This window comes from Sciurus vulgaris (assembly GCF_902686455.1).
Source record: "Sciurus vulgaris genome assembly, chromosome: 12".
NCBI classification, from domain to species: domain Eukaryota; kingdom Metazoa; phylum Chordata; class Mammalia; order Rodentia; family Sciuridae; genus Sciurus; species Sciurus vulgaris.
This window is the reverse complement of record NC_136473.1, coordinates 43,438,957-43,455,940: the sequence shown is the minus strand read 5'-3', so window position 1 is coordinate 43,455,940 and position 16,984 is coordinate 43,438,957. Positions and strand designations below refer to the sequence as shown.

Sequence of the window (16,984 nt, the reverse complement as noted above, 5' to 3'; positions counted from 1 at the left end):
TCCTGCCCACCATTCCATTCTTTCTACCCATCCCTTCTTCCTTCCCTCCTTGCACCCTGTCTGCACCCACCCATCTGTCCATGAGGAGTCTTTATTGCCTGGTGTAAGCATCTCTCTCTGCCTATCTGCATTTCCACTTCTTTTGGCTGCAGGATATTATGGGTGCTGATTTGATTTACCTAAGGTGCTAACACTCCATGGCCCATAATCATGGATGTAAGATAATGTAAAAATGAAAGTGCATGTCAGATAAGTAGCTGAATCTCAGGTGTTCCATTGCAAATCATTGTCACTAATACCACCTGGCATTTTCAATAGAGGTACAAAGTCATTGTTCCCTACACTCTCAGGCAGGGATCTTGAATTGTACTTCATAGTGCTAAAAGAACCCAATTCCTGACCCACCCTTCATTCCACTCTGGTGCTCTTGTTCCTAATGTGTTGTGACATTGTTACTTTACTAGAAAGGACTTGCATTTGCTTAGCATCAGAAAAAATAGTTGTCAGACTCCTGTTTTCATCAGGCAGAGCTTGACTTTGCACTTGAAAACTGGCTAGTTGATTTTATGAACACACTAGGTAGAACAAATCCTTAGTGTATTTCCTGTTCTTCTAAATATAAATTAGAGATGAATTAGAGCAATAATGATTCAGGGTCATTGGTAAGGTCATCTCATTGACTGACTGATAAAATCACTCATAGAGTGCTTGACCCACCCCTGTTTAGCATCTTTGGCATCTTTTTAATATAACTTGAGGTTTACTTCCTAATATATCCCAGAATTTTGGCTTAATTGGAATAGAGCTAATAAGTGACAAAGAAAGAAAGGAAAGGGAGACAGGAAGGCATCACTTGTTCAAAGACAGGAAAAGCATGAAATACAAAAGTCAGACATTTCAGTTGACAGCAACTCAAAGGACACAGCAGTTGTAAAATCATGGCTATTATTTTCTGTATATCTTTTAAAATTATGGCTTACCTGGCATGGTACCAAGTGTAAAAGGTGCTAGAGGTTTAAGAGCCTTCCTGCTGGTCCATTAGACACTAGAGCAATGAGGTAATGGGGTTGCACCTCCCTTATCTTGTGATTTACAGTTTCATAGCAGAGCAAACAGACTGTAGGGGAGCCTTCTGTCAGTGAGGGTGCTGGAGAGTGTTGTGAGGATGGCAGCAGAGCATCCTTCTCTCCTTTTAATAAAATCAGCCTTTGTTGCTACTGCAGAGCATTTAAGTAGGTTAATGGGACACGATTTAAAAAAATGTATCATGGAAGCAGAAGGCAAGGTCTTCTGCAATGACTGAAGCCAAGGAAGGAAGGTAAAGGAATGACAAAATGAGTCATAGGAATGGACACCATTTGAGAGAAGGTAGGTGCATAAAAATGCAGTGTTTCTTAATATTGGAACATATTAAAATTTATAATTACAAAAGTTAAGGCTGTAGCATACTTCAGTTATAAATGGAGAGATGTTTTAATACTGAAATACAGGCGCAGAACACTTTTGGTTGAGAACACACTATGGCCTGCAGAGGTTGTCTCTCCAGGGAACCCTTGTCCTGGAGGTGGGAAGGGATGAAATGAGGAAGAACAAGATCTGGCATCCAAGCTCAGGCTGTGGAGTCACCCATCTTATGAGCTGGGAGTGGACTGTGTTTTGGCATTTCTGTCAACTTGCGAGAGAGAAGAGGGTAATGTGAGGGCTCTTTGGGTTATGTGTTTCATCGGCCATATTAGGACATCTCAACAGAATTTTCACTGCTGGTTAGTTCCCTGTGTATACAAAGTCCAGGGAAGAGACACGAATGTTTTTTAAGAACCTGGTTTCTCATGCTATTTAAAGGGTCTTATCACAGCTTTTGCAATTCCCTTGCTCCAGAGCCCCAGTTTCCCACTGACTCTGCTTGTTCTTCCTCTCTGACCATCTGCTTCCTCTGAAGTTTTCAGGCATGGCAAGAATTGGGGAGAGAGGCAACAGTAACGGGAGCAGATTAAGACAACCACGTGGGATCCAGCCTGTATACAGAGAGCTGTAGCTTTTAGAAAGAGTTTATACATATATGCTTGCATACTAATATTCCATACTTATGTGCAAAGTAGTAAAGAAAGAAGTTTTTCAAATCATATACTTTTCTAAAGTTGAGAGAAGGACAGAAAGGAAGTGGGGAGGAAGGGAAGGGAAGGAAGGAAGGGAGGGAGGGAGGGAGGGAGGGAGGGAGGGAGAGAGAGAGAAAGAAAGGGAGGGAGGGAGAAATAACTGATGTTGCTGAATATATTCTAAATTATGAATGTATACTAAATTACTTTATAGCATTCATTCATTCATTTAATAGATATTTACTGGTCCTTCTCAAGACTGGGGATGTAGCTCAGTGGTAGAGCATGTGCATAGCATGAGGTCCTGGGTTTGATTCCCCAGCACCACACACACACACACACACACACATACACACACAAACACACACACACAAAGCCTATCAAAATATTTAAATTAGCAATTAAATACTCAATTAAAATGGTATGCTACTCCTTAGAGTACATTTCTGCAGTTATTCAACTTTTTTAGGTTTATACTAAATCATATACCTGAATAAAACACTGAATATAATCATCACTGCCTTACAATTCACTGTTTAGACACTGGGGTAATGTTTTTTCCCCAGTATTAAAGATTCTGCCCAGAGCCTTGCACATGCTAGGCTAGCATTCTACCATTGGGCTGTATCCCCAGCCCTTGTAAAATTTTATTTTGAGACAGGGTGTCGGTAGTTGCCCAGGCTGGCCTCAATATTGCAATCTTTCTGCCTCAGCCTCCTGAGTAACTGGATTACAGGCGTGTTGTCACTGTACCCAGCCCAGTGGTATTAATTCTGACCAGGCTGATTGTCTTCAAGCTGATCTAGCATGTGGTTTATAAATCTTAATTATTCTCGATATTTTATTAAATATTGTGAGTCCATGACAAGTGTATGAATGTAAGTGAAAGTAAGTTTACTGCATTTACATGAGATAAACTTCTGATAGACTTGATTCTACAAAGGTTGGATGGTGTACCAGGTTTTAAAATGTGTGGAAATTCCTTCAAATTTAACTTATATGTGAAATGTAAAATATTCATGTGTCCCTCTTAGACAGTATGCCCAGCATCTTACTTATAATCTTCTTGGGCCTCTGGGGAAATGTACCACTATTAAGAGAAACAGAAATAGGTACATGGGTATATTAGAGAGTTTCACATTACTACAACCAAATACCTGTCACAGGCTACTTATGAAGAATAGAGGTTTATTTGGCTCATAGTTCTAGAGATCCAAGTTTAGGATCGGGTCGTCCTCTCTGATGAAGGTGGCACAACATGGCAAAAGCATGTATCACAACAAATGGTCACATCTTGTGAGAGGAAAACACTGAGAGGGAAAGATCAGGATCCCACAACCTAATGACCTAAGGACCTACCACTGAGTCCGTCCTCCTAAAGGTTCACAGCACCTCCCAACAGTGCTCCCAGCAGACCAGATCTTTACATATGGACCTTTGGGGGACACTTATCTAAACCATAGCCATAGGGAAGTTCAGCTTCCCCCTGAATGCATTTTTAGACCCATTATTCACTTCTGAGAAGGTAATTGATGTTGGAGAGTGGTAGTGTCTTGTTTGCCTAGCTTTATTTTCTTTTCGAGGCAGCAGCGCCATCTGCCTTGGTAGACTCCAGGCACATTTCCATCCAGGACTCTGAAGTGTAGTCTGCAGGCTTGGGCAGCTGCACATTTACAGAACTGGGGCAGGAGCGAGATTTGAACCTTGTCTCTCCTTGTCAAATCTGTGTCCTTGGGCACATCATGTAAACCAAGGATGAACTCCTTCCAGGTGTGTTCTGGAGCCAGCTGGTACCACACTCACTGGTGTGTGTCTCACTCCTCACTTTTAGTTGCGATGGACCCTGTGGGTAGTGCAAATTGGTCATGGTGGAGATATTCACACCACCAGCAACTGAGACAAAGTAGTGCCTATTGCATGACCTCTTGGGCAGAGCACACACCTCTGAGTGCTGTACACCTCATAGAGTCTAGTAGAGAACATGAAGATGACCTGGATATGCTTATTATAGGGGAAGAGTGCATAGTGAGCGCTCAATCCCTCTATAATTCTTCCCTTTTATTCCAAGACCATCTTCATGGGCCTTTCAGACCTTTTGATCATGCTTTGGTTTCTTGATTGTTTGAAGGCCTATGTGACTTTAGTATAATTTTAACAGTGGAAGACAGCATTTAGGTCACTTCACCGAGTTGCTGATTTTCTGATACACAACTTGCCAGTGCTGGTTCTTACTTGCACAAAAAAAGTCATAATATTAACATAAGTATTAATAGGGCCAGGGATGTAGTTCAATGGTAGAGTGCTTGCCTAGCATGTATGGGGCTGGTTTCAATCCCCAGCACTTAAAAAAATTTTTTTTTTAATTTACCAAAGCACTCTCCAAAAGAAAACATTTTTAACTATGCGTAACAATAACATGATTCTTTATGTTCTGCATTTTTTATGTCCTATGCTATATATTGATTTAAATGGTCTTTCAACACTTTATTAATGAACGACTTTTAGCTTTCAGAAAGAGTTCTCACTCGACAATAAAGAAAAACTTTCTTCCCGCAAAAGTGGATTCGATACTCAACTTTTAGCTGCACTTCCTAAAGGTAAGACGTTTTCTGAATGGCTAGCAGGTGACTGGGCATGGAAGGATTGTGTTATCTGGGTCTCTCCGAGGGCTTCTCTCACTTCTCACCTCATCCGAGAACGAGCTTCAATTCGTGTACCTTCTTACATTCAAATCCTCACCTTTCTACTGTCCATCCCCTTTAGTCTTTGGCATCGAGTTTTTACTGGAGACGGGGTGAGGAGGGGGAGAGTCAACTTTCCCTCTTCTCCCTTCTAACCTTTACCTTCACCAGGACTAGGACTGCACGCCCCTTACCCCCATTCATCTCCACCCACTCATTCCCTCTAGGGTCTTCTCCCCTCGCCAATTGCTTTATCTCAATATTAGGGCCTTTACGCTCAATATCTTAGAGCTGCCTACTATGCGACCAATAGCTGGTGCACACAGTGTCATAATTCTTTCTTCTTCCCTAAGTCAGTACTCACACATGTTGGGCAAATTACTGTTTCCACTGTAAAAGGTGCACAGGCAGTAAAAATATATACACTTGCTCTAGGCTGACTCCCTCTAGTTTTGCCTCTGACATGAGGTAAGCATTGCTTAATCTCTGTTTCCCACCGACTGCAATGCTAGTACAATGATCACTTATACTAACAGCTCACAAAATGTCCTCATTCCCAATGAACTTCATAACCCTTACTTTAGAAAAAACAGGTTGGGTGGAAGGGCAGATTTTTTTCTCTATTCTGAAAGGGAAGAAAAAAATCAAAGCCCACATCAATTAGATCACAAGAGATATTCTTTTAGTAGAAACTAAATCCAGTTTAAAAGGTACACTGACAAATTGGAATATATCCTGAGGAACTGAGTCATTGCCATGCCTAGAGATGGCCTGATGAGGATGGAGAGTTGCAAGACTCCATGGATTTCACCTGGTGAAGAAAACTTAAACAGGGACACATTGCCGTTGTCAAATACTAACAAAGCTTTCCACTGAAATACAGGCTTATTCTGTTTGCCCCAGGAGCCAAGAAATAAGAATAATGTGCAGAATGAAAAGTAGATAGATAAGATTTCATACGAAAAAGCTTTATTAACATATAATGCACATACCATAGAATTTGTCCATTTAAAGGTACAGTAGTAGTCCCCCTTTATCTATAGGTGATTCTTTCCAAGAGCCCCAGTGGATGCCTGAAAATGCAGATAGCACCAAGTGCTATGTTCCTTCCTATACATACACACCTATGATAAAGTTTAATTTATAAATTAGGCACAGTAAGAGATTAAAGTAGTAATAATAATAAATAATAATAACTGCTAATAATAAATAGGACAATTGTATCAATATACTATACTAAAACTTTTGTGATGTGGTTTCCATCTCTTTCTTGAAAGAGCCAGGACAAACATTAATATTTTCAGACTGCAGTTGACCATAGCACCTGGAACCACAGAAGGTGATACTGCAGATAAAGGGGAACTACTACACCCAGAAAGGAAATGGCCCACATTTTGAACTTATAAGTCCTCTGTAAGGCAAAGGCATGAGGCCATGGGTTTAGGGTAGGGGAGGAGGGTTCCCATGTGGATGGGATGTGGACCAGGTGCAAAACAAAATGGCCCTTCCAATTTTTAGGATTCTTTGTGAAAGACAAAGAAACCCAATTTAATCTGAGTCAAACATAAATGTTTAAAATCTATTAATATGATCAAAGCAAAGTAGAAGAATGAACAGATTGATTTGGGCAGTAGCTGACAGGAGTGAACTGATTAGGTGCAGTTCTATATAATAAAAGTTGTTTCCACCAGGAGAAAGGATCCCTCTTCCTGCTTCTGTACCCAAGTTCCCTTTTTTGATAAATGGCACCATAAATAATACCACACCAGAAAAACTAGGAACAACTTGAGATGCTAGGTTCCTTAAAACTCATCATATTTTAACTTCCTATATAACAAAAATTTAAATGATGTTAATTAACATTTTATTATAAAATGTATATTGATTGATTATAAAAGTATAATTTTCACAAACCAGAGATGATGATTTTATATGTTAACACAATTTTTGTTTCTAAATTAACAAGAATTTGAATCTTTAAAGTATGCTTGAAAGTGCCCATGCCTTTCCTCCCCTGAATTTCTCCTTAGTTCCCCAGGTCTTATTTCACATAGTCTTTGCTATCTCTGACTTGGGGTAGGCATATTTGGAAAGACCCAGGTATTACCCAGCAATCTGTCTGTTTCTCTGTCTTAACAGATACGTCGATGATTTTGTCTATTGGCTCTTAGCAAGATAATGTTAAAAACAGAACTGATCAAATTTTGTTTCAGAGAAATAGAGTTCTATGTCTGTTTGTAAGTTTGCCAAAGTTTCTGTTCATTTGGTGAGGGATTCTTATGCCTGTGAAACTGAGCCTTAAAATGGTGATTCCTTTTTCTCTCAGGGATTTTCCTTAACTGTATATCACAAAGGAGAAATCAAGGAATTAAAAATCTTTACTTATATAAAGGTTATATTGTTGGAATAGATTTTCCATTTTGGAATTATGAAATGGACCAAATGCATTAATGTCTTTAACAGCTTTATTAATATACACTGCACATACCATAGAATTTGTCATTTTGGAACATAGAATTCACTGGCTCTGTGTATTTTCACAGAGTTGTACGTCCATCTTCACAATCAATTTTAAAACATTTTCGTTCTTTCAAAAGGCAACCCCATACCTTTCAGCTGTCACACCTTCCCCTTATTCCTCTTGGTTGGTAATTACTTATTTTATAAGTTGCTTGTCTTCATATTAGTGGCTGCCATCCAATTGTGAAAATTAAAGTGTGTTACTCCTGTGGGAAGACAGATTGGTGTTCAGAATGTGGCAGGTCTGGCCTGAGCTCTCAGGCTCTTAAGTGACAGAGGAGAGAGAAGTGTTCTTGGCACTCTCCTACCACTTATATTTCTTTAGAATATTCTATGGTACTCAGGTTTGTAGAACTGAATTCAACAAGGTCTTTGCCAGAGATTTTCTATTTCTCAGAGCTAGTTGAAGAAATTGTTTCCCAAGAGAAGCACCCAGAAGACCAATTATCCTAAGTATTGGTGTTACATATTCTTATTACAAAGAATATTAGATGGATACCATTATAGAATATTATAGCCCCACCGTCAAATTTTCTTAAATGACCTTACTTGAAAACTTACGACTCCTCTCCTCTCACCAGTAACTCAAAAAATAAACTCATGGACTTCATATTGTCATAGAAGTACAACTGTAAATTACTCAAATGGGTAGGGGACCAAGGTAGCACATATAAAAGGAATAATTCCTATGTGTGAGCATCTTAATCTATTTGAAAGCAAAATAGAACATTTCTTTATAAAGGAAATTTGACCATCTATGCTTGTTTATATCTGGATTGCTTGATGTATTTAGTGTTACTAAGTCTGAACCAGTGTGTGAATTTTAATTATGAGAGAGCACACAATTAAATTAGGACTAGAATCTAATTTTAAGAAATATTTCTATTGCTGATGGGCCCCTGGTGCATGCCTGTAATTCTAGTGACCCAGGAGGTTGAGGTAGAAGAATCATAAGTTCAAGACCAGCCTGGGCAATTTAGAGAGATCCTGTCTCAAAATAAAAATAAATAAATTAATTAAAAGACTGGACATGTAGCTCAGTAATAAAACTCCCCTGGGTTCAATCCTTAATATCACCAGAAAAACAAACATATATATATATATATATATATATATATATATGTGTGTGTGTGTATATAGGGATATATATATGTATATAGGGATATATATATTTATATATATATACACACATATATATACACATGTATATACATATGCACACATATATATACACACATGTATATATATATATATGTACAAAAGTATGTGTGTGTGTATTCCTATTGCTCAATTTTAGGAAGTATACACTGAAGACATAAAGTTTATGCTCAACTTATTCAAATACTTAGAAAAAATATCACATAAATATGTGTACTTCATAAGTACACTATATATACTTACAAAGACAGAAAAAAGATACAATAAATGAAATGTAATACAATCTTAACATACTATGAAAGATGTCTTTAAAATTTTCCACAAGTCTTAAATTATATAAAAATTTTAAAAAGAAAGAAACCCTCAAGACTATCAGAAAATAACTGATAGAACTGTAGACGGTCTCTGTATGTGAAACAATGGAGTTACAATATAGATTTCCACAGCATGGCTAACTTCAGTCCATGATTTTCTAGTATTATTATCTCTTTTACAGCACTCCAGAGTAATAAATTTGTGCAGAAAATCAATTGGAGGGCCTAATGAGGGCATAAGAGCTCATGTAAAGTTTGGGATAAAAATAAAATGTGCACACGTATCAGCAATTCATATAAAATGTCATTCTCTCTTTCATAACTAAAGTTGTTTCCCATGAGATATATAAAAGTAGTTGTATTACACATTTGTTTTACTAATTTTCCTTTAAATTATAGACTTGGAGAAAAGAAGCCAAACTCAAATACTTTTTTGTCTTGCACATAATTTCTTTTATATGATTTTTGTCTTGCCCATAATTTCTTTCTTATAATCTCAAGTCTATAGGAATGAGACAAATCTTACTAACTGAAAAATATATTTGTTAGAAAAAAATAGACTAAGAAGGAATTATCCATTTACTCAAGGGTTTTTTTCCCCCTAAAATACTCACTATTGATTTCAACTAAGAATTAATAAGCTCACCAATACATTTAAAGTATACTTCAGTTTATGACCACATTTAATTCCTCAGTAAAATGATCAGGTGAGGCTGTAAGGTGTTGCTTCAAGCACCCACTGTATTGATAGATGGATACGAGCTTCTGGGAGCAATAGTTTTGAGTCTGAATCTGTGTGTGATTGAGGAGAATGTAGTAATGGGCAGTCATATTTGTCGTGGATAATCTGGTGTGTTGGAGTCTGGAGATCAGGCTGCCAATTTGAAATTTTTGTTGTGGAATCAATGGTTCTCAATGATTCTCAATCCAAGACAATTCCTACAGGGCTTTGGAAACAAGGGGGCATTTTTGTGTCACAAAACTGGGGATGATTTAACATTTAATAGGAGAGAATCAGGGATATTCAACATGCTGTAGTGCTGGGCTCACATTTCCCACACAAAAGGTCATCAGCACCCCAAAAGTGATCGCTAATACATTCTGCAACTACTCTTCTGAGTCTATAACTAATGTGATATGTCAGTGTGTCTGTTAAATGCTAACCTGAGACTTTCCTTCCATTGCCCAGAAGTCAGTGGCTACCAGATGGTAGTATTTACTCCTGAACTAGCCAGCCTGTTCTGTCCAGAAAGGGGCAGAGAGGTCCCTGGAGGATAACTTGATCTGCCCGCCTTTCTCTTTGCTGTCACTGCTGCAGGCTGAGGTTCAGCTTCTGTGATGACCAGCACTTTGAATATTTCCTGTCCCCTGTTCATCTTATCAGTCCTTATTGAAAGAGGGTGTTAATGTTACCGGACCCAAGTCCTTCTGCTCGCCGTGCAAAAACCAATACTCAGGAGAAGAGAGTTGGTAGAATGGAAATCAGATTTATTCAAGGGCTATCCCTGAGAAGATGGACAGGGCTATTGTCCTCAAAGCACCATCTTGGGGAACTCAAGAACACAAAAAGAAATTTTATGGAGGGAAAGGAAGTGTACAGGACAGTGGAGAGTAAGGCCACATGCTGAGCAAGGTCTTCATCATCCCACGTACCCCTCTCCTTTTTCCCTCCTTTGGTTGGTAGTCTCAGTAGACGTTGACTTCCTAGGACTAGTTACAAACACAATTATTTTTCCACAACTTAACAGCACAACATTGTCTTAGTTGATGCACAGTATTAAAGAATTAGGAGGGGTGCGACAAATTCCGATATTATCTGAAGGTCACTGGATGTTCTGGGTTCTATAAATCTTCACATCTTAATCACTTAGGTAGGGTTTTCTTTAGAATTTAGAAAGATAGACAAAGAGATGGGAAGCAAAAGAACTTCTTTCAAAGACAGACTGTCTCTTACAGTAATGGCACTGGAAAAAGTAGAACTTTGTTGGTGAGAGAATAGCCTGATCTCCTAGTAAGTCCATCTTTCCTTCTGGAATATGGAAATGAAAGTAGCAGAAGCAACTTCTTGTTCAACTTCTTCATATACTGCAAGAATCTTTTTTTAAAAAAAGATAATTTCTACAGAAAATTTTAAAATGAGAAATTTATTGACATGGTAGTGATGTTCAATAGTCTGTAATTAGAATGAAAAACTACAGCTTAACTTTTTCCAGTGGAAGTTATATGACACTGTTTTTGTTTATGTTTTTTATACTTATCCAGTTGAAATAATTGGGGATAGAAAAGGTAAGTTTCACTATATTTCAGGACCCTAGTAATATACTACTGTACATCTCAGTTGTGATTTTGAGGCATGGATTTAAGACATGTCTTTCAGGGTCCCTGGAATTTGGTTTCAATAAACTCTGGAGCAGAGTTTAAACCCCTCTTTGGGGTTTAAATAATTAATTAAAACTCTCTGGTGTATATATCATTGAAAATATTTTCAAAATATGTACCATCAGCATTAAAATTTTATCACCATAATCTCATCAGAGCTCATTTGTTAACTGGGAAGCTGTTATTAGCTGAGCTTCCTTTTGCAAGGCAGGAGGCAGGATGCGCCCTGATCATTATACCCTTGTCTTCTAAATAGGAATGTAATTAACATTGTAGAGCAAGTTCACCTCAGCCTCCAGCTACTCTGATTCCTGGGAAAACTGAGCGATTTTTCAAAGTCAGAGAGAGAGAGAGACTTTATTTTGAAGCCAGCAACCTTTGCAAAGGCTAGTACATCTAAAGTTTTAGGTGGCAGTCCTTTAAAAATAATAAATCTCTGAACACAAACGGCATTATAAAAGTCACGTGTGGGTTTAGACTCATTCCTAAAACTGATCACTTTAAAATAAGAAACAGAAATTAAAGCAGTTGAAAATTAAATTCTACATATTCATATCCCCCCCCTTTGAGTTTCCCCTATGACTCAGACTTTCCCCACTGTCATTGGCTCCGAGCTATCCAGCCACCCCAGTCCCTCTCCCTTTGTCTCTCTCCCACCCCTTCTTGGGTCTTCAATAGGAGCCACTCAGACAAACACTTATGAATTGAAGGAGGAGGAGAGAATAAAGACCTTTATTTTCTACCAATTTGGGCCATTTCTCCAAAGAAACAATTGTCTGGGATCTTAGGTCACTTATATTCCTGTAGTTGGTGTCACATGAGAAGCTCCCAACCTCAGCAAAACATTTTTTCTTCATCCAGTGCTGCCAGAAGAATTGAGTAATCATTTTATCCATCATTCACCTCAATTATAACTGGAAACAAGCACTGGCATTTCCTTCCAGTAAAAGCCTGTAAGGAGCGTCGTGTAGGACCTGCGTTGCCCTAAACTGTAGTTGATCAGGGTGTACATGTTCGGTAGCACAGTCATGTTGTTACAGATATTTACAGATTGAATAATAGGGTGAAATAGGAGTGACTCTGAGTTGGTCACTGTAGCTTGCCAATGGCCCTGTGGCTCTTCAGAGCACTAGCCTCTACTTTTGTAAATGTTTTCCAGAATATGAGCTGAAAAATACTTTGTTAAGCCTAACAAAAATTAGTTAGCAGTATTTGGATTTCAGCTAAAAAACACCTTTCTAGAAAGATCTCACCAGTGAGGCCTCCTTTGACTTCCCTGGGTGAAACAGAACCTTTTTAGCGTGGACTAGTTTATTTATTAGCCTAGGATGTGTGTGTAATATAACTGTGTGGTTGTGTATACGCATGCTTATTTATTTGGCATCTTCCTCCCCTACTAGAAAACAAACTCCAAGAAAGTAGGAACTTGGTCAGTGTCATGTATCTCTGCTGCATGGGAGCCAAGAGCAGAAATTTGAGTTGAATAAGCATATGTTGCTTGAATGAATAAAATGAGTGCTTGATCACTAATTACTGTACTTTTTTTTTGCTCCTTTTGGCTCTGTTTTAGTTGCAGAATTAAGAAAAATCTTTGAACCAAAGAAGGAATTTATAGAAATGAAAAGGTAAGATATTTATGGTCTGTAACTAGGAAGTAGAAGAGTGTGGCAAAGCAGTATTCAGTTGTCTCTGAGCATTGATTTTGGGTTCTAACTATGCCTTTTTTTTTTTTTTTTTTTGGCATATTGCACAGAAAAGAGAGAATTGCCAGGCGCCTGGAAGGGATTGAAAATGACACCCAGCCCATCCTCTTGCAGAGTTGCACAGGGTTAGTGACTCACCGCCTGCTGGAGGAAGACACGCCCAGATACATGCGAGCCACAGACCCTGCCAGCCCCCACACTGGTGAGCATGCGTGGCCATCATCAGGCAGGCTGCTCAGCGGGTTACTGTTGCCTTTTTAATCTAATGGTATTGGAAAAAGAGATATTCAACAAAAGTCAATTGTGTGTGTATGTACTCTTTATTAAATGTGTTTATTAAAAATAGCCACAGCAATCATCAGCTCCACTCCTCTTCATGGATGGGGTCCTCCAGTATCACAGCAGTAAGAAATGACTCCCCTTGGTACATTGTGGGGTAACTATAATCAGCCATTTCCCTGAGACTGGGCCCCCTCAAAGGCCAGTGCTCAGCACAGGATCTGCAGTCACAACCACTTCGTCAATGTTTGGAAAAGGGATGAATGAGATAGGTGCCCTGCAGTTCTTAGAGTAGGTTTGAACTAAATGCTCAGGTACCCTGCAAAAGGGCCAACTGCTCTGAGCAGGGTGAGTTAAAGGCAGAGCTGGACCTTAAATGATTAGGATTCTGACTCTGTTTATGCAACCAAGCATTATTTTAAAATTATTTTAGAGTATGCAAATGTTCTGCATGTTGATTTCATACTAAGCAGCATGTCAAACATGACAGCTCCGCCTTGATTGTGCAGAGTCATTGCTGTGGACGTCAGCTTGACCTCAGGAGAAAGAAATGCTCTCAGGGCTGATGTTCCCACCCCCAGTCCCTGGCTCTGAGGCCTTGTGTTGCTACTTTTTATAGCTAGTGTCTTCTGGTTTCTTCCTCAGAGAGGGATGTTGATCTCACATCATAATGTTACCAGTTTGCTTGTGTCTATGCTTTCTGATTTTCTGTAGCTGAAAAACTAGAGAATTAAGTTTTTTTTATGACATAACATGAAGAATCAGTAATAGATCAGAATACCAAAATTTATAGCCAGAAGCAAATCTAAGTATAAATAAAATATTCAGCTATGTAGTATATGGTAATACAAGCATCACATATTAGTGAGGAAAGAATTATTTCATAAAATAATACTGGGGAAATGAGCTCACCAGGGGGTAAGGGAGGGGGACATATTCCTCTCTCCGCTTCAGACCTAACCTCAAAATAAATTCGAGTCATTCATGGGATTGCTTCAAACAAAATCATTTGAAACATGAAAACATGGTCCCATATTTAAATCAAGAGGAATAGAAAGTGACATTTGAAGCACAGAAACAATTGAATAAATCACCAAATGATAGTAGTAGCAGCAGTAAGTAGTCACTTGACCTGACTACTTAAGGATTAATATCTGCACTTCAGAGAAAATCTTACATAGACTGGAAACAAAACTAAACCACAGCAATTTTGGAAATATTTCTGAAGAAGACACAGGGCTAGTACTCCTATAAAAGTTTACATGAACAAATAAAAATGACACTATATCAGTATTGTCCAGAGCAATAAGATTGGGCAGGCATTCTCTAGAAGGAAAAGAGGATGTAAAGGGCTAATTAACAAGTAAGAAAATGCATCTATTCTTTTAAACAATGAGCACTCTATTTTTTAGGAAGCATGTATTGCAGATGTAAGTTGATGCAGACTTATAGAAATTCCATAGTCTAGCATGTGTCTCAAAATGATGTACCCTTTGATAAAGCAATTCTACTGTTATGCACGGGTCTTCTGTGATAGTTCTTCAGAAAATCAGACTGATTGAAAATTAGAAACATATGCCCAGAAATATGACAAGGGTTAAATTAATTATGGAATGCCTGTTGGATAGTATATTTTGAGGCTTAAAAAATAATCTTTAAAACAAGATTTCCAAATGTAGGAAAATATTTATATAAGATATTAATAGCATTAAGTGTTTCATATAGATAAAAGGAGAAATGAGCTATATAAAAGACTAGGAGGAATACATAAAAACGTCAAGTTATTAGCATATAGTGTGATTATTGGTGATTTGGACTTTCACCTTTTTGTGTTTTCATGTTAGACGTTTTCTGCATCAGACTTGTGTGCTACAACTAGAAAAAGCCACTTCTGTAAATATATGTATATCATATATGTTACATATTGTTAGGTTTTATATGGAAATAGGCCATATAGTTATGCTTAGTCTCAGATCCTATGAAACCACAACCCATTACTTGTCAAATTACAATGCTATATTTTCTAGAAGACTCTAAAATTGTCCTTTAGCCTCACATGTGAAATATTAAATTCAAAAAAAAAAAGGAAAAGAATTAAAGGGAAAATAAGCACTGAGCAAGGCCTGAGGAGCCCTGGGGAGTGCAGGACTGGGTTTCAGAAGTGCAGCCACACTTTGTGTGGCTTGTGGCCTTCACACTCTCAACCCGGCTCTCAGACTTGTTCAGCAGCCAGGTGAATCATTTTAGGTCCGTACACCTAGGTAAGAAATCAGTCCCTCACAGCACAAATGCTAGTGTGTACTGTGTAGAGCACAGAATATCTTGGTGTATAAATATTGTGTTTTTCCTGAAACCTGTATGTAATATCCACGTGGTCTTTTTACAGGTCGATCAAATGAAGAGGAAGAAACTTCTAAATCTTCTTTAGAAAAGCAAACTCAATCCAAATATTGCACAGAAACTTCAGGGGATCCATCCTATAGTTCAAGTACCATGGATACTCATGGTCTTGAGTCCAAAGCTGAAAGAATTGCCAGGTACAAAGCAGAAAGGAGACGTCAGCTGGCAGAAAAATATGGGCTAACTCTGGATCCTGAAGCAGACTCTGAATATTTATCTCGGTATACCAAGTCCAGGAAGGATCCTGATGCTGTTGAGAAACGGGGAGGAAAAAGTGAGAAGCAAGAAAAGTCAAGCAAAGATTTGAGTTCTCCATACTCCAGGACTGAGACCATGGGGCTCAGGACCTGTGCGGTGGAATCCAGGGACTATGCCCTCCACAGAAGTGAGGTTTCTGACAAGGAGGTGCTTCTAAATGTGGAAAACCAAAGAGGAGGTCAAGAGCTGAGTGTCACCCGGCAGGCCCATGACCTGTCCCCGACAGTTGAGAGTTCCTCTTCCTTCTCGTTCTCTGGGCGAGACTCCTCCTTCGCTGAAGTGCCAAGGTCCCCAAAGCAAATGTCTAGCTCATCTCTTCAGCAGCCTGCCTCCCTGAGCCACTCCAGTGGTGACCTGCCACTGCCCCCAGAGGCTCGGTCCAGGTAAGCACACACCCCAGCACTAACCATTCCAAATGCAGGAAAATACCTGTACCATCTTTCTCTGCCTTGCTGTGTGGTAGAGTTTGAATATTCTTGGCATTCTATTCAGGTCTCCACTTACTGGAGAAATAATATTTTTTTGTGATTTCTATAATATCAAAATAAATTCTACTAGCCAGGTGCTGGGTCTGTAATCCCAGTGGCTCAGGAGGCTGAGGCAAGAGAATCTCAAGTTCAAAGCTAGCCTCAGCAACTTGGCAAGACCCTGTCTAAAAAAAAAAAAAAATGGAAAGGACTGGGGATGTAGTTAAGTGCCTCTGGATTCAATCCTTGGTTCCCCCCCACCAAATATTTCCACTAAAGCAAGAAGACTCAGATCCTTTTTTATATGTATGATTTTTATGTTCTTTATAAAAATAACGAACTCTTTAGGTGTCACTAAGCTTTCATGGAAATCTCCTTTCAGGACCCTTCTTTTTACTGTGTTTCTTACCTGCCTTTCATAATTTATCTTTTTTGTTCTTTCTGTAGTTAGGGTTTTTGGTGATTGCTTTAGTCTTTGATGTTTAGAATCACAGCAGAAGAAGCAAGACCCACTAGTGGGAGTCTTTTCACTCAGGGTGCAGAATCTGTCTGTAGTATACACTGCATGTCACTATGTAAGTGTGTCAATACACTAAGACACAGTGGTGTATAAGTTGTGTATAAGGACACATCATTAAAAAGTTCAGACATTAAGACAAACCATTGTGGAAAAGGACCCACCAAAAATAACATCTCCTATGGGGGAAAACTGGAAGAGAGGTTTAATCA

The 16,984-nt window shown here is 38.7% G+C and overlaps 1 protein-coding gene across 16 annotated transcripts in view; it reads left to right on the top strand.

The window, feature by feature from the left end:
- Positions 1-16,984, top strand: part of SVIL (supervillin) — a 226,051-nt gene that overhangs the window by 127,122 nt on the left and 81,945 nt on the right. For all 16 annotated transcript variants that reach the window (XM_079105799.1, XM_079105791.1, XM_079105793.1 and 13 more), the window contains 4 exons: positions 4,602-4,693; positions 12,719-12,773; positions 12,902-13,053; positions 15,517-16,171. In XM_079105799.1, coding sequence (XP_078961925.1) covers positions 4,602-4,693; positions 12,719-12,773; positions 12,902-13,053; positions 15,517-16,171 — 954 coding nt within the window. The remainder of the gene's footprint in view (positions 1-4,601; positions 4,694-12,718; positions 12,774-12,901; positions 13,054-15,516; positions 16,172-16,984) is intronic.